Here is a 22,239-nt window from a genome sequence, read left to right as displayed (position 1 = left end):
ACTAACGGAAAAAAATGACACCATATATTTCAGTCCCTCACACATGTGTAACTTGACCACCTGCCCAATTCAGTGTCCTTAAAATAAAAGCAAACCAAATGCTTGGGAGGAGTGAAATTATTTCTACTATTGAGACTCGGCAAGAATTTCTTCTGAGAATCCTCGTAAAGAGAACACAGACACAGTGCAAGGTAACAACCCTTGAGAACATTCTTAGAGCAGACGTACATTTTCCATGAAGTTTATCCGTAATAGAGACTCTTAAAATAGAGCAGGGGACCAGCTGGGTGCAGTGGCTCACCACTATAAGCCCAGTACTTCGGGAGGCCAAGGTGGGTGGATCACTTGAGGCTAGAAGTTCAAGACTACCCTGGCCAACATGGCAAAACCCTGTCACTATTAAAAATACAAAAAAATTAGCCAGGCATGGTGGTGCAACCCTGTAATCCCAGTTACTTGGGAGGCTGAGGCAGAAGAATTGCTTGAACCTGAGAGGCGGAGGTTGCAGTGAGCCAAGATGACGTCACTGCACTCCAGCCTGGGTGACAGAGCAAGACTCCATCTTGGGGGGAAAAAAAAAGCCAGGTGCAGTAGCTCACAACTATAATCCCAGTACTTTGGGAGGCTGAGGTACGTGGCTCACCTGAGGTCAGGAGTTGGAGACCAGCCTCACCAAAATGGAGAAATCCCATCTCTATTAAAAACATAAAAAAAAATTAGCAGGGTGTGGTGGCACATGCCTATACTCCCAGCTACGTGGGAGGCTGAGGCAGGAGAATCACTTGAACCCAGGAGGCGAGGCTGTGGTGAGCCAAGATGGCACCACTGCACTCCAGCCTAGGCAACAAGAATGAAACTCTGCCCCTCCCAAAAAAAAATAGGATAAGGGAGGCCACAGAGAACCAGGAATGCCCAGCCCTGCCTCAAAGAAATCACCCCCAAAAAAGGGCCCATGACACATGCTTAGGGGCGATTCTCCTGAACTGTCGCCTTACCACCCTACATACTGCTGGGAGGAGGGAAAATTGGGTACCATATATTTGCGGGATGGTAGCTACTAAGATCTAGTTATAATTGCCCTAAGTTGGAAACAAGATAAACGTCCATCACTATATGAATGTATAAACAAACTGTGGTCTATTCATACAATAAAATAGTACTTAGTCAGAAAAATGAACATTTATGGTCACACAAAAACATGAATCTCAGAGACATTATGCGGCACAAAAGCTAGACAAAAACAGCTTCTGTGTTGGATAACTGATACGAGCTTCCAGAACAGGTAAAATTCCAGCCTGGCCAACATGGTAAAACACTGTCTCTACCAAAAAACTTAAAAATTAGCCAGGCGTGGTGGCGCACACCTGTGGTTTCAGTTACTCGGGAGGCCGTAAAAACAACAAATGCTACAAGGCCACACAGCACTGGGGAAAGCACAGACAGGCAGCTCATTAAACAAGGGACAGACGCATGGACTGGGATCGGGGGTACAGGGTTGGAGCCAGAGACATCGCTTGAACCCAAGAAGTGGAGGTTGCAGTGAGCCAGGATTGCACCGCAGCACTCCAGCCTGGCTGACAGAATGAGATCCTGTCTCAATCAATCAATCAATACTAATATAAGCAAATCTAATATATTGCGATAGATATTAAAACCAAGGCCAGGTGTGGTGGTTCACCCCCGTAATCTCAGAACTTTGGGAGACTGAAGTGGGAGGACTGCCGGAGAACAAGTTTTCCGACCAGCCTGGGTAGGAAAGTGAGACCTTGTTTCTGGTTTTTGTTTGTTTGTTTGTTTTGAGACGGAGTTTCGCTCTTGTTACCCAGGCTGGAGTGCAATGGCGCGATCTCAGCTCACTGCAACCTCCGCCTCCTGGGTTCAGGCAATTCTCCTGCCTCAGCCTCCTGAGTAGCTGGGATTACAGGCACGCGCCACCATGCCCAGCTAATTTTTTGTATTTTTAATAGTGATGGGGTTTCACCATGTTGACCAGGATGGTCTCGATCTCTTGACCTTGTGATCCGCCCGCCTCAGCCTCCCAAAGTGCTGGGATTACAGGCTTGAGCCACCACGCCCGGCCTGTTTCTGTTTTTTAAAAAAGGAGAAGAAATTAAAACTATGGTGCGAGTCCACCATGCACCTACCAGAATGCTTAAATAATGATAAATCTGACAACATTAAGTGCTGGTGAGAATCCAGGGCAACTGGAATTCTCATAAAAATGGTAGAGATTAGAGCATTACATGCACATACACATAAAGCATAAAAAACGGGTAAATCTGAATAACTTCCATGTACAGTACCCACGTCAATTACCTGGTTTCTATGCTAATTGTAGTTACACAAGATGTTAACACTGGGGAAGGCTGGGTGATCTCCCTATACATCTTGCTTTAAAAAAAACAGGCCGGGCTCCTGGCTCACGCCTGTAATCCCAGCACTTTGGGAGGCCAAAGTCAGTGGATCATGAGGTCAGGAGATTGAGATCATCCTGGCTAACATGGTGAAACCCCATCTCTACTAGAAATACAAAAATTAGCTGGGTGTGGAGGTGCATGTCTGTAATCCCAGCTGCTCCAGAGGCTTAGGCAGGAGAATCGCTTTAAGTTGGGAGGCAGAGATTGCAGTGAGCGAAGATCGTGCCACTGTACTCCAGCCTGGCAACAGAGCAAGACCCCATCTCAAAAAAATAGTAATAGGCCAGGCGCGGTGGCTCCCACCTGTAATCCCAGCACTTTGAGAGGTCAAGGCAGGCGGATCATGAGGTCAGGAGTTCAAGACCAGACTGGCCAACATGGTGAAATCCCATCTCTACTAAAAATAAAAATAAAATAAAAAAATACAAAAATTAGCTGGGCATGGTGGCTTGTGCCTGTAATCCCAGCTACTTGGGAGGCTGAGGTAGGAGAAATGTTTGAACCAGGACCCAGGAGGCGGAGGTTGCGGTGAGCTGAGATTGAGCCACTGCACTCCAGCCTGGGCTACAGAGTGAGACTCCATCTCAAAAATAAATAAATAGGCCGGGCACGGTGGCTCATGCCTATAATCCCAGCACTTTGGGAGGCCGAGGCGGGTGGATCACGAGGTCAAGAGATCAAGACCATCCTGGTCAACATGGTGAAACCCCGTCTCTACTAAAAATACAAAAAAAATTAGCTGGGCATGGTGGCGCTTGCCTGTAATCCCAGCTACTCAGGAGGCTGACGCTGGAGAATTGCCTGAACCCAGGAGGCGGAGGTTGCGGTGAGCCGAGACCGCGCCATTGCACTCCAGCCTGGGTAACAGGAGCGAAACTCCGTCTCAAAAAAATAATAATAATAATAAATAAATAATAAATAATAATAATAAATTGGCCAAGAGCAGTGGCTCACACCTGTAATCCCTGCACAATGGAAGACCAAGGCAGGCGGATCACCTGAGGTCAGGAGTATGAGACCAGCCTGGCCAACATGGTGAAACCCATCTCTACTAAAAATGCAAAAAAATTAGGTGGCCGTGGTGGCGCACACCTGTAATCCCAAATACTCAGGAGGCAGAGGCAGGAGAATCGCTTGAACCTAGGAGGTCGAAGTCCACTGCACTCCAGCCTGGGTGACAGACGCTCTGTCTCAAAAAAAAGAAAATACAGATCGCGTCTTGCTATGTTGTCCAGGATGGTCCAGATATTCAGGGCTAAAGCCGTCTTGCCCCTTCAGACTCTCAAGCAGCTGGGACTACAGGCTAGAACCACCAACCCTGTACATTTGTATAATTATTTCAAAAATTAAAAATTTGAAAGAAAACAAACTGCTTGAGGCATAGTGGCAGAAGGCAAGCATGAGGCCACTTCTGGGGCTTGCTAGGGTCGCTGGCTACATGGGTGTATGTTCAGTTGTGAAAATTCAGGGAGAGCCTAAGCTATGCACCTTCTTCTGAAATTGTTACCTAGTAGCCAATAAAACGCTTTTGGCCCCAGAGCAGTGGCTCTAGCCTCTAATCTCAGCACTCTGGGGACTAAGGCAAGAGGATCGCTTGAGGTCGGGAGTTCGACGCTAGCCTAGACAACATACTGACAACTCTACAAAAAAACTTAAAAATTAGCCGAGCTGGTGGTGTGTGCCTGTGGTCCCAGCTACTCGGGAGGCTGAGGCGGGAGGATCGTTTGAGCCAGGGAGGTGGAGGGTGCAGTAAGCCGAGATCGCACCACTACACTCCAGCCTACACGACACGGCAAGACCCTTTTAATAACAGGTTTTGTTGAGTGTCTCATTGATCCGGTCCCTCCCACGCCCCCTGTGCTTCACAAAAACGTCAAGTCCGAGCTCGCGGCCCGGCGCGGCGGCCTCCTCTTCCGCGGGCCTGGCCGGGGCTCCGGAGACGGACGAGTTCCTTGGGGCCGGGAGTCACCAATCGCACTCAGCCTGACACGGCAATGTTTCGGATACTTTGGGTAAAAATTAAATGTCTTACGAAAAATCCAGTCACCTGTTTCTCGATTTTTTTTTACGGTGGCGTCTAGAACCGTTCGTCAGCGAGAACTCCGTACCCGAGCGCCGCGATCACCTGTTCCCAGGGTGGGCAGGAAGCGCACTGGCGGCGTCAGCGTGCGGAGCGTGCGTGAGAGCGTCAGGAGCGAGGGAGGGGGCAGAGGGCGGGGCCAGACGACCGCGGTGCCGGGAGCGCGCGCGCCATGGCCTGAGGCGTCAGGAAACAAGCGCGCGAGCGAACGGGCGGGGCGAGTCCGGGAAAAGGCGGGGCCGCAGCCGCGCCCCTGACTTCCGCCGCCTGCGGGTGAGACCGCCTACCATCCCCGGGCGCGCTTGGGCACGTCGCGGGAGGCGGGATGGCCCGCCCCCAAGCCACGCCTCTGACCTATGAGAACTGGGCTGTCCCGCACCAACCGAGAGGAGCCTTCGCTCTCGCAAGGCTTGGGCGTTCTGGGCGCACTGCGCCCTCTGTTGAACCTTAGAAGCTGCGCGGGGACCGTCGGGCCTGCCGTTTCGCACCTGGCCGAAAGGGGTCGCTGTGCCAGGCCAGATCCTATAAATTTACCTGGATAATCTCAGCAAGAGAAAATTAGCTGCAGTGCAAAGAAGCCAAGCTCAAAAGACTGGATTATTCCATTTACATGACATGTTGTCACAGTTAAGACTATAGCAGCAGATCAGTGGCTCCTACACAGTTAAGACTACAACAGCAGATCAGTGGCTCCTACGGGCTGAATTAACCACCAAGGGGCATGGGGGACATTGGAGCTAAAGGAACCAATTCATATCTTTTTTTTTTTTAATTTTGCTTTACTTTTATTCTTTTTTAAATCATATCTTGATCATAGTGGTGGATAGGAAACTATGTATTTGCCAAAACATGCAAAACCAAAAACCGGAAAGTGTGACTTTTACTAAATGTAACTACTTTTTTATTAATTTGTTTTTAAAGACAGATTCTTGCTCTCTTGCACAGGATGGAGTGCAGTGGCTCCATCTCGGCTGACTGAAACCTCTACCCACTGGGGGCAAGTGATTCTCCTGCCTCAGCCTCCCCAGTAGCTGGGACTACAGGCGAGCACCACCATGTCCAGCTCATTTTTGTATTTTTAGTAGAGACAGGGTTTCACCATGCTGGCCAGGCTGGTCTTGAACTTCTGACCTCATGTGATCCACCTAACTTGGCCTCCCAAAGTGCTGGGATTATAGGTGTGAGCCACCGCGCCTGGCCAACTACTTTAACTTTTTTAAAAAAGTTATTAAAACCAGAAAGCAGATAAGCGGTTGCTGGAGACTGGGAGGAGGGGGAAGGAGTGGCTGCTTAACGGAGGCATTTTGGACATGTTTTGGAACCATGTAGGCTGTGTAACACTGAATGTATTAAGTGCCGTTGAATTGTTCACTGTAAAATTCCAGGAAACTCTGCAGGCTCCTTTCTGTTAAAAGAGTTCATGTCCATGTCATCGTGGGGTAAGCTGTGACTCTGCCTTCTACTCTGGCCTCAGTCCCCAAGCACCCAGCACTGTGAACATGAGGCATAGCAGAGGACCATGGCGTAAATCGATCTCTAGCCATGGAAGATTGAAAGATTTAAAGGATCATGGCCCAGCCTGGGCAACATGGCAAAACCCTGCCTCTACGATAATATACAAAAAAATTAGCTGGCCAGGAATGGTGGCTCATCCCTGTAACCCCAGCACTTTGGGAGGCAAATCACCTGAGGTCAGGAGTTCAAGATAAGCCTGGCCAACATGGTGAAACTCCGTCTGTACTAAAAACACGAATATTAGCTGGGCATGATGGCAGGTGCCTGTAGTCCCAGCTACGTGGCAGGCTGAAGTGGAAGAATCACTTGACCTTAGGAGGTAGAGGTTGCAGTGAGGTGAGATTGTATCATTACACTCCAGCCTGGGCAACACAGCAAGATTCTATCTCCAAAAAAAAAAAAAGCCAGGCTTTGTGGTATAGGCCTGTGGTCCCAGCTTCTAGGGAGGCTGAGGTGGGAGGATCACTTCAGACCAGGAGGTCAAGGTTACAGTGAACTAGGATCAAAACACAGCACTCCAGCCGGGCGCGGTGGCTCAAGCCTGTAATCCCAGCACTTTGGGAGGCCGAGGCGGGTGGATCACCAGGTCAAGAGATCGAGACCGTCCTGGTCAACATGGTGAAACCCCGTCTCTACTAAAAATACTAAAAATTAGCTGGGCATGGTGGCGTGTGCCTGTAATCCCAGCTACTCAGGAGGCTGAGGAAGGAGAATTGCCTGAACCCAGGAGGCGGAGGTTGCGGTGAGCCGAGATCACGCCATTGCACTCCAGCCTGGGCAACAAGAGCGAAACTCCGTCTAAAAAAAAAACAAAACAAAAAACAAACAAACAAAAAAAAACACAGCACTCCAGCCTGGCGACAGAGCAAGACTCCATTTCACATAAAAATAATAATAAAAATTTTAAAATAGCCAGGCGTGGTGGCTCATGCCTATAATCCCAGAACTTTGGGAGACCAAGATGGGCAGATCACTTGAGGGCAGGAGTTTGAGACCAGCCTGGCCAACGTGGTGAAACCCTGTCAATACTAAAAATACAAAAATTAGCCGAGCATGGTAGTGCACACCTATAGTCCCAGCTACTTGGGAAGCTGAGGTAGGAGGATCACTTCAACCCAGGAGGTGGAGGTTGCAGTGAGCCAAGATCACACCACTGCACTCCAGCCTGGGCAACAGAGACTCTGTCACAAAAACTAACCATAAAATAAAATAAAGGACCACACTGATCCCCAGTAGGATGCAATACCCTTGTGCTATTATCACCAATTTTCAGAAGAGGAAATTGAGGCTCAGAGGAAGTGGTTTGTCAGAGGTGGAACTGACCTCTGGCAGACCAATTCCAGGACCCGAGCACTTGAACACCATACCACAGTGGGGTGGGAGAGGGGGGAGGGGAGGGGGAGGGTGGTGGGGTTCCCCTTCTAGAGGAGAGAATGAGGTTCAGAGAAGTTATACAAGCCCAGGAAGTGGCAAAACCTAGGAATTAAGCCTGGGGATCAAGCAGGGCCCCTGACCACCTGTGTCCTCTTCCTGCCATTTGGAATCAGTGGCTTGCTTGTTCCTTCTCTCAGCACCTCCCACCAAAGAACCACTCCTCAACCGCAAGGCCATCTTCCACCTTTTTGTCTCGAGATGGAGTTTCGCTGTCTCCAGGCTGAAGTGCAGTGGCACAATCTCGGCTCACTGCAACCTTCGCCTCCCGGGTTCAAGTGATTCTCCTGCCTCAGCCTCCAGAGTAGCTGGGACAATAGGCGTCTGCCAACATGGCCGGCTAATTTTTGTATTTTTAATAGAGACGGGGTTTCACCATGTTGGCCAGGATGATCTCAATCTCTTGACCTCGTATTCCGCTCGCCTCAGCTTCCCAAAGTGCTGGGATTACAGGTGTGGGCCACCGCACCGGGCCCCTTCCCTTTTTTTTTCTGAGACAGTCTCCCTCTGTCACCCAGGCTGGGGTACAGTGGCACAATCTCAGCTCACTGCAATCTCTGCCTCCAGGGTTCAAGCGGCTCTCCTGCCTCAACCTCCCGAGTAGCTGGACTACAGCCACCAAGCACAGTTAAGTTTTGTATTTTGAGTAAAGACAGCTTTCACCATGTTGGCCAGGATGGTCTCAATCTCCTGACCTCGTGATTCACCCGCCTCGGCCTCCCAAAGTGCCGGGATTACAGGCGTGAGCCACCGCGCCCGGCACATCTTCCATCTTTACAGAATACTCAGAGTAATCCCAGGGAACATCAGGACTCCAATTTCTCATCCCAACACACAAGCTGAGGGAGTTACTGTACTCACACACACCCCGTTCCCTTTGAAGGGCCCAAGGAGCCCCCCTAATCTAGACAGGTAGCCCTGCCCAGGGCTTCAGGCCAGCCCACACCCAGGAGACTCAGAATCTAAAAAACAAAGTACAAACTTTATTTTGTTTCTTTACAAAGGCACGGTGGCCTCTTGGTTTTTTTCTCCCCACTTTCTTAACAAAATATAATAGCTTCTCCTTGAACATGAAGACCTCAAAATTGTAAAAAAAAAAAAAAAAAAAGAAAGAAAGAAAGAAAAACGTAACAAAAACAGAAAGCAAAACCAAAAAAAAAAAAAAAAAAAAAAAATACCAACAACAAACAAAACAAAAAGAAAAAGACAAAGACATTTTTGGGGTGGAAGATGAGACCGGAGGCAGAGGTGGAGGCTGGGGGTGGGAGAGTGGAGAATTCTAGTGCCGAGATGGGGAGCGGGGGGATCAGAGCAGCAGCAAACCCCAACCGAGAAGCAACGGAGACCCCTGGGCCCCCAGAACGCCCCAGCCCAGTGTGACCCCAACCCATGTAAGTGCTTAAAGGAGAAAAGAAAACCCAAAAAGAGGAGGGAAAGGGGACTGAGGACCGACAATCCCAGGCTGGCTCTGGGCAGGGAAGAGATAACTCGGTGTTTTGTTTGATTTTCCCTGTTCTTAAAAAACCTGTTTAAAGGAAAAAATGCTTTTTGGCAGAGAGAGGCAGGCACCTCCGTGTCAGCTTCCCCCAGCCCCCGGGGCCGAGGCCCAGCCCTGGGGTCCCGATGCTCCCACACGCTCTGAGCCACCCCAGCCCTGGGACCTCGAGTTGAGTGGCTTCGTTCAAAGGTTGATTTACAGTATTGAAAAAGAGGTCATAAAAGAGACCCAAATAACATCGTAATTTTGTAAAAATTTCTCACTCATTCACCCTCATCTCTCCCTGTGGCTGCCCCGGCTCCCTCGAGCCCCCAGAAGGGAGAGGAGGGCTGGGGGGGTAGTCAGGGAAGCTCCCCGTCCCCTGAGGGTTCCTCCCGGCTCTGGTCCATGGCATCACTGTCTGAGGCCTCGGAGTCGGAGGCAGTGTCAGAGGTGGCGGCCTCCGGGCAGCTTCGGACCGGCTTCACGATGACAGCTCGCCTCTGCTCCTCCTCCAACTCCTGCTTTTCCTGGGTGCCCTCGATGTGCTGGATTGCCTGGACAGGGACGAACCAATGAGGAGGCTTGGCCGGGGACACACAGCCGGCCAGGAGGCAGTGGGGGCCCTCAGCCAGCCACTGTCTCCCTCAGAACACACATCCCAGAAATAAGCCTTGCAAAGCAACAGGGGAGGCCCCCCAGACTCTACGAAAAACAAACTCTTTTTCCCTTTTTTTTGGAGAGACGATCTCACTGTATCACCCAGGCAAGAGTGAAGTGTGCAGTGGGCAGGATCACAGCTCACTGCAGCCTCAGATTCCTGGGCTCAAACAATCCTCCTACCTCTGCCTCCCTAATAGCTGGAACCACAGGACTGCACCACCATCCCCAGCTAACTTTTGTATTTTTAGTAGAGATGAGGGGGTTCTTGCTATGTTTTCCAAGCTGACCTCAAACTCTTGACCTCAGGCAATCTGCCTGCCTCAGCCTCCCAAATAGCTGGGATTACAGGTGTGCGCCACCAAGCCCGGCAAATTTTCGTATTTTTAGTAGAGAGAGAGTTTCATCCTGTTGGCCAAGATGGTCTGGAACCCCTGACCTCAAGTGATCTGCCCACCTGGCCTCCCAAAGTGTTGGGATTCCAGGCGTGAGCCTCCCTGGAATATGTTTGTCTATTTTAAAGCTTGCCTACTAACTTATTAAAGGCCTTTGTTATTAATTGCATTATGCAATTTGCAAGGTTTATGAGCAACTGAAATTCAGGGAGATTGTTGGATTTTTTTTTTCCTCTCTTGCTTTTTTGGTTGGGTTATTTATTTACTAATTACTGATTTCTGAGGTTGGGTCCCTTAAGGGGCCCTGTTCAAGGCTGACTGCAACTATACCTTCAGGCTTGAGCCACAGAGTTCCTCCTACGTAGGAGGCCCAACTGTCACCCACAGCCCAGACCCCTGTATCCCTATCCAGGTCGTCGGGGATGGAGGTGAGACAATGCTTTGGACCAGCCCCTGAGCTGGATGCAGCAACTCTGTAACCAGGGGACTCTGGGAGCAAAGGACCCTCTCCGGAAAACCCACACTGTGGGAAAGGACCGTCTTCCCGGCCAACCCCTCCGGACACGTAGGCCCTGCCCGGGTCTCTGGTTCTCATATTCCCCACTTGCAGATCCAGGGAGGGAACCCCCAAGGCTTCCAGCCTTCCACCCCCTCCCACCCAGGCACCATCTTCCTCCTCTACTGCTCCTCATTTTCTAGTCTAAAGAGGAGAAAGAGCCTGTTCCCAGCATATGACGCCTACAAGCTGCCCCTTTCCTAAGCCCAGATACCTGCACGATGGTGTCCAGATTTTGCCGGGATGTGGAAACAGAGTTGATGACTGAGGAGGGGCCCATGGTGACAACGTTGATGTGGTGGGAGGGAGGGGGAGGCGGTGCCGGCACGATCACTGTGGGGTGGTGGGTGGGGGCGGGAGGGGGCAGGAGCTGCAAGACAGAAGCCCTCAGCCTTTCTCTCAAGCCTTCTCCCGGCCCATCCACCTCCCTTATTCATGCAGGGCTAGCCAGTGTATAACTCCCCACCCCCTTTATGTTTCGAAACAGAGATGAGATGGACTACAGAGAGGCTTCCAGCCATCCAACATCCCCCGCCCGCTCCCCAATCCCCAGAGCCTGCTTCCAGGCGCCTCCTGCTCACCTGGGTCCGCAGGTGCTGCTGCTCCCGCTCCAGCTTCTCCTGGTGCAACAGCCTCACCTGTTCCTGCTGCTGCTGCAGCTGCACCTGCTGCGCGATCACCTTGAGCTTTTCTGGGTACATGTGGGCCTCCAGCGAGCGCACCTGGAGGCAAGACAGCCTCGGCTCAGAGGCAGGCCCGGGAGCACACCCTGCCCTGTCAGTCCCACAGCAGGTCATTAACTCCTGCTGAAAACCCTACCACCAGGCGGGCCCCCCTCAACAGAGGCCAGAGCATTTCCAGAGACCTTCAGCCCCTGCCTCATCTCACCTCAGCCTCCACTGGACCACTGGACCATGCTCCCTCCTGTCTGAGCCTTTGCCTATGCTGTTCCCTCTGCCGAGAACACCCTTTTCTACGTTTTGGTTAATTATGAGACTCAACCTCCCACTTCCATGGAGAAACTATGGGGCATCCCTAGGAAAACCAGGTCAAACCCCCTCCGGATGCCACAGCTCCAGCCTGGCCTTCATCATGGTTAAGTGCTTTGTTTTTGGTTTTTGTTTTGATTTTGAGACAGGGTCTCCCTCTGTCACCCAAGCTGGAGTGCAGTGGCACAATCACAGCTGACTGCAGCCTCCAGCTCCTGGGCTCAAGCCATCCTCCCAGCTCAGCCTCCCAAGTAGCTGGGACCACAGACGTGCACCACCACACCTAGCTTTTTGAGACAGGGTGTCACTCTGTCACCCAGGCTGGAGTGCCATTGTGCGATCACCGCTCACTGCAGTCTCTACCTTCTGGGCTCAAGCAATCCTCCCAGCTCAACCTCCTGAGCAGCTGGGACCACAGGCACACCCCACCACACCTGCCTAATTTTCATATATTTTTTGGTGAAGATAGGATCTCACTACGCTTCCCAGGCTGGTCTCAAACACCTGGGCTCAAGTGATCCTCCCACCTCAGCCCCACAAAGTGCTGAGATTACGGGTGTGAGCCACCATACCCAGCCCATCAGGGTTACATTTTTGAGGTCATTTGACTAATCTCCCCCACTGCGACCCAAACGGTGACCCCCGAGGGCAGGGACGTGTCTGGCTTGCTCCCCACTCCTAAGCCTGGCACCGCAGCCGGTGCTCCTGTAAATAGGGCTCAACCAAGGGCAGCAGAACCTTACAGGGGGGACCCCAGGCTCCGCGCCCGCCGCACCACGCGCCGCGCCCACCAGAGGGCGCTGCCTCACCTGCTCCTCCAGCATCATGCGCACGGAGCGCTCCTTGTCCAGCTGCTGCCGAAGCTCAATCATCTCCCGCCGCAAGTCCTCCGCCTTCTCGTCCTCCCAGATGTCCGGAGAGCCGATGCCTTCGTCCTTGTCCTCTGCCCGCCGTCGCTTGGGGGACGAGCCGCTCAGCTCCTGGGGACCCCAAGGAGTCGGTCAGTGTGCCTGACACATCAAAACACCACGGAGATTGGGGCTCCATCGCAGCCCCCCAAAGCTGCCCAACACAGGTGAATCTTCATTAGGGAGCCCCTTCTGCAAGTCCAACAAACCAGCCAAATGCCAGGAGAATGGCTGCTGTCCAGAGCAGTCACCTGGCTCATTCCATAGCCCACTCCACCACACTAGACTGATGAGGAAACTGAGGCTGGGGCAGGAAAACAAGTGCCTGAAGTACTTGCCAGTGGGCAAGAAAGGGCCTGCAGCCACACCTGCATCCCAGGCCCATGGCTGGGTCCTGGGATGCCCATGCCAGGAGAGGGAGCCAGGAAGGAGGGCAGGGCGCACCTGGATGAAGCGCTTGAGCTGTGTGTTCTGCTGCAAGAGCCTGGTCTTCTCCTGCTCCAGGGAGAAGATGTACTCGGCTGTCTGCTGGAGAATGGCTGCCTGAAGGCAGGGAAAAGCCAAGAGTCAAGCTGGCAGTGTTTACCAGAGCTCACTTTCCTCTCCCAGAGGGAGTCTGCCGCCTCCTCCAGGAAGCCCTCCCTGCTCTCACCCACCTTGCTGAGCTTCTCTCCGTCTGTGTGGGGGATGAGGGTCTTGAGAGACTGAAAGCCCGCGTTGATGCTCTGCATGCGCCTCCGCTCGTTGCTGTTGGCGATCTCCCGTCGAATCCGCCGCTCCTGGTCCCGCTGAGTCTCCGGGGTCAGTGGAATGTTGGCAAGGCTGCCAGAGAGGACAGGAACAGGCTCGGCCAAAGCGCCCTCTTCATCATTCAACTCCAGAGGGCCCGAGTGGAACCTGCATCCCGCCCCTGCTGCAAAAGATGACAGGCCACCCCCAGAGGGTGATGGAGGGGCACTCTCTGCGACACCCAGGTGGACTGAATAGGCTGGCTGAGGGTAAGATAGTCTGCTCAGAACCCAGCGAGGGCCACACACAGTGGCTCACACTTGTAATCCCAGTTCTTTGGGAGGTCAAGGCCAAGGATCAATGAACCCAAAAGTCTGAGATCATTCTAGGCAACCTGTCTCTACAAAAAATAAAATTAGCTAGGTGTAGTGGTGCACGCCTGTAGTTCCAGCTACTCAGGAGGCTGAAGTGGGAGGGCTGCTTGAGCCCACAGGTGGAGGCTGCAGGGAGCTATGATCGAGCCTGTGCACTTCTCGGCATCGGAGCAAGACCTTGTCTCAACAACAGCAAAAATCCATCCCCTCCTTGGCTTCCCTCACGGGGAGCAGTTTCTCCTCCCCAACAGAATTCCCAGTGTGTCAGAGCATCAAAACACCCAGAAGCTTAGAAACTGTGCAGACGACGGGTGCTGGCCCCAGTGTTTGACTAGCAGGCCTGGTGGGGCCCAGAAACTTGCATGGTGTAATTCTGATGCACGTGGGACGCTGACAGTCAGGGATGCTGTCCCGCTCCTGGGAGACTTCTGAGTGGCCTGCTGGGCGCCTAGAGCGCCTCTTCAGCGTCTCAGGCTTTGAATCCCAGGACTGAGGAAGACGTCCCCACTCCCTTCCTACCCTCACGGCCACGCCTCCAGTCACAAGCCCCAGCCCCACTACACTGAGACTTCACACACCTCACACAGGACAAGACAGACACCACTCACTCCCCAAAAAGACAAGACGCCAGCAACCCTTGCAGACAGTGCTCCCCGCAGCCCACCCACTCCAAGAGACAGACCCACCCCGTGCCGGAGCAGCGAGGCTCCCAGCAAGCTGTGGGGAGCGCTACTAACCCTTGCAGGAGCAGCGGCCAGCGAAGTGAGAAGGCTGCCCCGGGGAAGAGCGCGTGGCTGCTGAGTGGGGGCGGGGCTTCCGGCGGGGGCGGGGCGTGCGCGCCAGAGGGCGGGGCTGCGGGCCAGGGAGCAGAGGCAGCGGTTGTGGGCCCAAGGCCACACTCCCGAGGGTTGGGCCTGTGTGTGGCCTGGAGGAGGCATGTCTCCCTCCCTGGACCTCCCCTGCAACTTCCCCCGCCCCTGGCCTGATGGCTTCCAGATGCTGGGCTCCCAGCAGACGCCGCCGGCCCCACCCGAAGCCGCAGCCCCGGCCTCTTCCTGAGGGGCCCTCCCGGGGTGCCCTGTTCCAGGACTGGGCCAAGGGGGCTCACGCCCTTGAATCTGGGAGAACAGGGAAACGGCTCTGAGCAGCTCTTGCTCTATTGGCGGGGACAATCTGGGCTCAAGGGGCTGCCAAGTCTAATTCCCTGCTGTGGCCCCTACGCCAATGGGTAGGCGGAGAGGAGTTTGCATGGACCCAGGAGAAAGCACATCTCCAACAGCTGGAAACAGCCGAGGCCTTCCTGGCCCCACCCATCCTGCCCCATCTGTCCAGCCTTGGCTCCCTGTGGGACCCTGTTCGTATCCCTGCCCCTTTCTCGGCCTGGGCTTCCTCTCCCAACAGAGAGGTGGGCAAATCAGCCTCCTTCCGGCCTCATCAAGCCAAGCCCCTCCTCCATCAGGACCCAAAGTCCGACGGCCCGTCCTCCGGGTGTAAGTCGCTCACAAGGCCTTGAAATGTCAGGGCGGCAAAGGGAGCCCGGGCCCCCCACTTTCCATGGGAGACTTTAGGGTTCAGAGAGGGAGGGGCACGGTTTTAGGGTCAATCAGCTGGACGTCAGTGCCCTCACTTCTCCCACTTCCCCTGCCTGCAGCGGGGGTGACCGGGGCACTAGGGCAGGCCTGCTGCACAGCTGTGTGTGGCCCATCCCTGGGGTGGAGTCCAGGCTCCCAGGTCTGGCACAGCCTCAGACTACACCATCTCTGAAAGGCCAGCAGGCCAAGGGGGCTAGGACTGCTCTGCAGTGGTGGCTTAAAGCTGGTGCTCTTTGCAGGTAAGAAGTGGGAAGAGATGTCCATAGGAAGCCACAACACAGGGTAAGTGCAACCTGGGGACATCACCATTCCCACAGGAGAGATGTGGGGAGAGCCCCCTGCTCACCCAGCCCCTGGGCCCCTCCTGGCAATGTCTAAAGGTCAGAGCTGACCAGGGCCTGGGGGTGAAAAGGGAGCACTAAGTCCAGCCTTGGGCCACCTGAGAGCTGGCCCTCCCGGAGGGTCCACAACAGAGGAACACATCTTTTTATTTAAGTTTTTGGCTAGAATTTTCTCACTGAATTGTCACCGTCTTCCTGAGTCAGATGGCCTGTAGACTCCTCTGTAAAGAGGGGGGCACAGAGACTTGGGTGGGGATCAGCTGCAGCAAGTGCTGGGACTTGAACCCTGACCCCAGAGCAGGTGTCAGGCCATAGAGCAGAATGAGTGCTGACCATCCCACAGAGCCAGATGGCCCGACCAGCAGATGACAATTATCCCTATAAAAGAGAGGACCAGGCCAGGCATGGTGGCTCACACCTATAATCCTAGCACTTTGGGAGGCCAAGGCAGAAGGATCGCTTGAGCCCCAGAGTTCAAGACCAGCCTGGGCAACAAGTGAGACCCCATTACCACACAAAAAAATTAAGAAATCAGCTAGGCATGGTGGCATGTGCCTATTGTTCCAGCTACTCAGGAGGCTAAGGTGGGAGAATGGAATAAGCACAGGAGGTTGAGGCTGCTGTGAACTGTGATCATGTCACTGCACTCCAGCCTGGGTAACAGAGTGAGACCCTGTCTCAAAAAAAAAAAACAAAAAAACAAAAACCAAGGACCAGGCATTCAGAAAGCACCGTAATCGTTTAACTCTTTTTATTATTCACAGATCTCGTTTACATTTTTCCTGCCTGATTCTCACAGACACCCAGTGGGGTGGCTGACATTACAGTGAGCAAGCAGTGCAGGGTCCTGGGAGGGGAGGTGATACTCCCAAGGTCAAGCAGCCAGACCCGGCAGAGCAGGCACCTGTAGACGCCGAAGCGCCCCTGCCCCACCCACTGAAGCGCCTCTAGTGACCCCTACTTCACACAGCCTGCCAATTACCAGAAGCAGGGGTATGACTGCAGGCTCAGCCATCACTCCTGCCCTTCTGAACACACACGGGACCAAGCCCACAAGTCACTTGTCCAAGGTCACACCCAGCAGTAGGGCAGGGCAGGATGCGAAAAAATGCACCCTCCTGCACCTTCCCGCCCAAGTCCCACCAACAACTCTGCTCTTAGGAGCTGACCCTCAGCCTCTTCTTTCCCTTTCCCACAAGGCAGCCCACTAACTGGGGAGGTCAAAGGAGACCCAGTCCCGAAAACCCCAGCCGGACGTTCCACAGGAAGAGGCGCTGGGGCTGGGATCAGGGGCCTGTGTCGCCTCCTCCTCTGCACTAGAATCTGCCAGCACAGCTTCTCCTGCCTCTGTCCTCTCCAAAGCCATCAGCCCAGTCTCCTGGCTCAGAAAACAGCTGCTGGCAGGGCCAGGCGCGGTGGCTCAAGCCTGTAACCCCAGCACTTTGGGAGGCTGAGGCGGGTGGATCGCGAAGTCAAGAGATCGAGACCATCCTGGTGAACATGGTGAAACCCCGTCTTTACTGAAAATACAAAAATTAGCTGGGCATGGTGGCGCCTGCCTGTAATCCCAGCTACTCAGGAGGCTGAGGCAGGAGAATTGCTTGAACCCAGGAGGCGGATGTTGCGGTGAGCCAAGATCGTGCCATTGCACTCCAGCCTGGGTAACAAGAGCGAAACTCCGTCTCAAAAACAAAAACAAAAACAGCTGCTGGCTAACCTAGTGCTTAACTTAGGTTAAGCACTTTCTTAAATCCAATAAAGCAAATTTCCTCCCAAAGCTACAGTTCCTCATGGGGACCTGAATCTGCCACCAAGACCCTCAATTAATAACTCACCTAAATTGCCCTGGAAGTACCAGCAGACAGAGTCCTTTAATAGAATGCGTGCTAACCGGAGCTTCTGATTGGTGGAATAGGAGCTAACCAAGGGCTGTGATTGGTAGAGTGCCGGCTAACCAGGAATTCTTATTGGTGGAATGCTGGCCAACCCGGGCTTCCGATGGCTGACCAACCAGGGGTTCCTGTTGATGAAGGTTGGTTAATTGAAATTTCCAGGTGATACTGCACTGGAAAAAGTGGATTTTTCTGCAAATGCCTGAAAAGTTTCTGATAGCTCTTTCAGGGTTTTGCATTTATGGTTACGGTCTGTAAAGGCCCTACGCACACAGTAAATAAAGATCCACTACCCTCTCCCTGGCAGCTTCAGACTCCTACAGGTGAGAATCAAGGGCAGCGGAAGTCCACTGACCCCAGGGTTCTCTCTCTTTTTTTTTTTTTTTTTTTTGATACTGAGTCTGGCTCTATTGCCCAGGCTAGAGTCCAGTGGCGCAATCTCAGCTCACTGCTACCTCCACCTCCCGGGTTCCAGCAATTCTTATGCCTCAGCCTCCTGAGTAGCTGGGATTACAGGTGTGCGCCACCACAATTGGCAAATATATATATATATATATATATATATATATATATATTTTTTTAAGACAAAGTCTCTCTCTGTTACCGGGCTGGAGTCCAGTGGCACAATCTCAGCTCACTGCAATCTTGGCCTCCCGAGTTCAAGCGATTCTCATGCCTCAGCCTCCCAAGTAGCTGGGATTACAGGTACCCAATACCATGCACAGCTAATTTTTGTATTTTTAGTAGAGACAGGGTTTCACCATGTTGGCCAGGCTGGTCTCGAACTCCTGACCTCAAATGATCCACCCACCTCGGCCTCCCAAAGTGCTGGGATTACAGGCATGAGCCACTGTGCCTGGCCACACCAAGGCTCTCTTACTTCTGGCAAGCCAGCCTCCTGCAGCCAACCTGGAGCTGCCCCAGACTCAGAAATAAGGAAGGTCACTGAGCAGCCAATGGCCAAAGAACAAAATTTGGGCACCGGCCTTGGATGCTAAGGCCAGAGCCACCACCCCTACCACCACAGCACCCACAGCATCTAACGAGACACTGGCATCCCAGCCAGACACTCGGGGGCATGGGACATGCCCTTCAAGTCTAGATCAGTGCCAGGTACTTATCCCTCCTGCCCAGCACAAGGCCAAGTACCCCCAGTCCCTCTGCACTTGCCTGCCCAGTTCCAGCCTCAAACTGGCCACTGAGAACTTTGATTTCACACTGCCCTGAAGTAACTCACACACCTCAGAGTCACTTAACATCGACACAGTCAATGTGGATAATCCACATGGGATTCTCCCGAACCCAAAAAAGGAGTTAAGACACTCATCCTTCTCTCACCTAATGAGCCGGAGGTTCTCGTTCGTGCTCCATCCCACCTGCTGCTACACTACCCATCCATACTCTGCACTCTAACCTGGCCAGTCTGGCACCATTCTCCTCGGTCCCAGAACACACCATGCCCAGGCTGTTCCCATGAGAAACATCCCAGCCTCCCTCCCTTCCCCAAAGTTCCTCCAGCCCATCAGTGAGAATCCTGCACTGGGCTCAAGTACAAAAGGTCCAGCCTTGCCACTTACTAGCTGTGGAACACCAAGCCCCAGTTTCCCCCATCTGTAAAATACGAAACACTGCTTCATGTCACAAGGTCCTGGTGAAGTTTAAAAGAGATCAAGAAAGGCCAAGATTGGTGGCTTATGCCTGTAATCCCAGCTACTCAGGAAGCTGAGGCAGGAGAATTGCTTGAACATGGGAGGCAGAGGTTGCCATGAGCCAAGATCACACCACTGCACGCCAGCCTGTGCTACAGAGTGAGACTCTGTCTCAAAAAAAAAAAAAAAAAAAAGCAACAAGGCTGGGCGCGGTCACTCATGCCTATAATCCCAGCACTTTGGGAGGCTGAGGTGGGTGGATCATGAGGTCAAGAAATCGAGACCATCCTGGTCAACAAGGTGAAACCCCATCTCTACTAAAAATACAAAAATTAGCTGGGCATGGTGGCGCACACCTATGGTCCCAGGAGGCTGAGGTGGAAGAATTGCCTGAACCCAGGAGGCAGAGGTTGCGGTGAGCTGAGATCATGCCATTGCACTCCAGCCTGAGTGAAAAACTCCGTCTCAAAAAAAAAAAAAAAGATGCGGATGGAGACCACCATATACCTGCTTTTAAGACTCTGAATGTCAGCGGCCTGGTACAGTGGCTCGCATCTGTAGTCCTAGCACTTTGGGAGGCCAAGGTGGCTGGATCACCTGAGGTCAGGGATTCAAGACCAGCCTGGACAGCCACCATGATGAAACCCTGTCTCTACTAAAAATACAAAAATTAGCCAGGTGTGGTGGCATATGCCTGTAATCCCAGCTATTTGGGAGGCTGAGGCAGGAAAGTGACTTGAACTCGGGACGGGGAGGTTGCAGTGAGCCAAGACAGCACCACTACACATCATTCTGGGTGACAGAGTGAGACTCCATCACACAAACACAAAAAAAAAATTTAAAAGACATTCAGTCTTTTTTTTTTTTTTTTTGAGACAGTTTCACTCTTGTTACCCAGGCTGGAGTGCAATGGCACGATCTCCGCTCACCGCAACCTCTGCCTCCTGGGTTCAGGCAATTCTCCTGCCTCAGCCTCCTGAGTAGCTGGGATTACAGGCATGGGCCACCATGCCCAGCTAATTTTTTGTATTTTCATTTTTAGTAGAGACGGGGTTTCACCATGTTGACCAGGATGGTCTCGATTTCTTGACCTCGTGATCCACCCGCCTCGGCCTCCCCAAAGTGCTGGGATTACAAGCTTGAACCACCGCGCCCGGCCAGTCTTTTTTTTTTTTGAGATGGAGTCTTGTATTACTGCCCAGGCTAGAGTATAGTGGCGCCTTCTCAGCTCCCTGCAACCTCCACCTCCCGGGTTCAAGCGATTCTCCTGACTCAGCCTCCTGAGTAGCTGGGATTACAGGCACGTACCACCATGCCCACCTAATTTTTGTATTTTTAGTAGAGACAGGCTTTCACCATACTGGCCAGGCTGGTCTCAAACTCCGGACCTCATGATCTGCCCGCCTCGGCCTGCCAAAGTGCTGGGACTACAGGTGTGTGCCATCGCACCCAGTCCTGAATGTCATTTTAAAAGCTACCAGGCACTTCCCATACCCGTGGCTAATTTTCACAGGTGCATCTGTTTTCCAGGGCCTGAGAACCGTTAAGCGACGGGTCCAAACCTGCAGCTTTCGTAGATGGCACTGTGCCCTATGGTACCCTCCGGTAGGCCTGGGAGACAGAAAAACAGGGAGATCCCTGCTGATCACTAAGTCAGGGAGCAAAGCCCACGAGCTTGACATGACCCAGAGAAGCAAATACTTCTGGCCAGAAGGTCCTGCCTGACACACGCATTCAATCCCCCCAACAAGCTCCCTACCTTACCCTGCAGCCCCTACTGAACATAAACAAATCCAGGCACCCCCAACTCCATTCCTAATGCACAGCTCACAATTGTCTTGTAATGGCTGTCTCGGTGCCCTACCCTGGATGAAGGCCCTGCACCCTCAAGCCCTTGGCTTATCAAGATACAGCTATCCTGGGGAACTGCTGGCATCCTCCAAAGGGAGTCTTGGGGCAGGAATAAAGTGAAGCCAGAATCTTAGGGGGCCCTAGGAGGACTCACCAAAGGCCCAAGCATGGCAGCCAGAGGGCCCCTCTGCCCTCACCCTGCCCAGGATCAGGCCCAGAATGTCCTCCCCAGAAGGCGAAGTGGCTCAACCACACCTCCACACTGCCCAGCCCAGCCCTACAGCAGCCTGCAACCCCAGGACCAGGGTTGAAGTTCCAGCTCCACCACTTGCTGTGGTGGTCCCCTCCCTAGTCTCTCTGTCCTCGTCTTTCAATGGAATCAAAAGACGTTTTTGATTCCATAGAAAGATTATGACAACTCAATGAGAAAATTCTAGCAAACTGAGCTGAGCCCCCAGAATATAAAAAGTGCTCAAGAATATTTTCTTACTTATTATTACTGGGCCCTCCAGGTGGGCCTCTTGCAAGAGCCAGCCCTCGGGGCATCCCTGCCGGCTGCCAGACCCATCAACTGGTCCAAGTCTAGGTATTGACTGGGAACTTCAGAGTAGCTTTAAGATGGGAACCCTTGGGGCAGAGGATTGGGTGGGAGTGTCTGCACGTGTACAGCAACCTTCCCTCCAGGCCGGATTCTGCACCGGCTAGTGTCCACCAGCCTGGGCCACACCGGCGGGCTCCTCCTCCCTCAATCCCCGCCCAGACTGCCTTGGGCGGCAGAGCACGTGGCTCCAGCCCTGGGGAGCCATTTCGCTCCTGGAGCAGCGCGGCAGGAAAGGGGCCGCAGGTCCCAAAGTTGTGCACGCCGAGGAGCGCGTACCTCCCCAACACCCCGCCCGGCGGGTTGTTCAAAATGCAGATGTCCGGGCTCCAGCGACCAGAGCTCCAGGCGTGTGCATTTTAACAAGTGTCCGGGGCGGTTTGGCTGTGTGTGGTCCTTGAATCCATCACCCTTTGGAATTAGAGCAACCTAGGACCAAGCTTGCAAAGTGGCTTCTGCGGAGGCCTGCGAACCTCGGGCCACCCACCCAGCTGGGGGACCGAACGCTTTCGGTTTACGGCAGGGGGGAGGGGCGTTGGATGGGAAAGTTTGCAGAGGGAACCAACGTGCGGCGGGAAACTGCCCTGCGAGACTAGAGGCGGCCTCAGGTGTCCACTCCCCAAAAGGCCTGCCCACCTGGCCTGCCTTGCCCATCGTGCCCGCGGGGGCCGAGCTTTGTGCAGGGAAAGCGTGGCCCACGAGCGCCTACAAATCCCACAATGCTGCACCCGCAGGACACGGAGAACTACAGCTCCCGCGAGGCCGCGCGCAGAGGTCCGCCTACT

The 22,239-nt window shown here is 53.3% G+C and overlaps 2 protein-coding genes across 4 annotated transcripts in view; both read right to left on the bottom strand.

The window, feature by feature from the left end:
- The window catches only part of SRL (sarcalumenin), a 68,396-nt gene extending 63,848 nt beyond the window's left edge, over positions 1–4,548 (bottom strand). Inside the window, exon 1 of the mRNA XM_074381659.1 lies at positions 4,465–4,548. The gene's annotated coding sequence lies outside the window, so the exon portion shown is untranslated. The remainder of the gene's footprint in view (positions 1–4,464) is intronic.
- A 3,738-nt stretch (positions 4,549–8,286) lies between these two features.
- Positions 8,287–22,239, bottom strand: part of TFAP4 (transcription factor AP-4) — a 52,718-nt gene continuing 38,765 nt past the window's right edge. For 2 of the 3 annotated variants that reach the window (XM_074381660.1, XM_074381662.1), the window contains exons 3-8: positions 13,085–13,250; positions 12,873–12,971; positions 12,330–12,500; positions 11,113–11,253; positions 10,746–10,901; positions 8,287–9,477 (exon numbers count right to left, since the gene is read on the bottom strand). In XM_074381660.1, coding sequence (XP_074237761.1) covers positions 9,283–9,477; positions 10,746–10,901; positions 11,113–11,253; positions 12,330–12,500; positions 12,873–12,971; positions 13,085–13,159 — 837 coding nt within the window. In that variant the 5' untranslated portion in view covers positions 13,160–13,250 and the 3' untranslated portion in view covers positions 8,287–9,282. The remainder of the gene's footprint in view (positions 9,478–10,745; positions 10,902–11,112; positions 11,254–12,329; positions 12,501–12,872; positions 12,972–13,084; positions 13,251–22,239) is intronic. The other variant, XM_039478466.2, reaches the window with a different exon arrangement.

This window comes from Saimiri boliviensis, chromosome 12 (genome assembly GCF_048565385.1).
Source record: "Saimiri boliviensis isolate mSaiBol1 chromosome 12, mSaiBol1.pri, whole genome shotgun sequence".
NCBI lineage: Eukaryota > Metazoa > Chordata > Mammalia > Primates > Cebidae > Saimiri > Saimiri boliviensis.
This window is presented reverse-complemented; position numbering and strand designations above follow the sequence as displayed.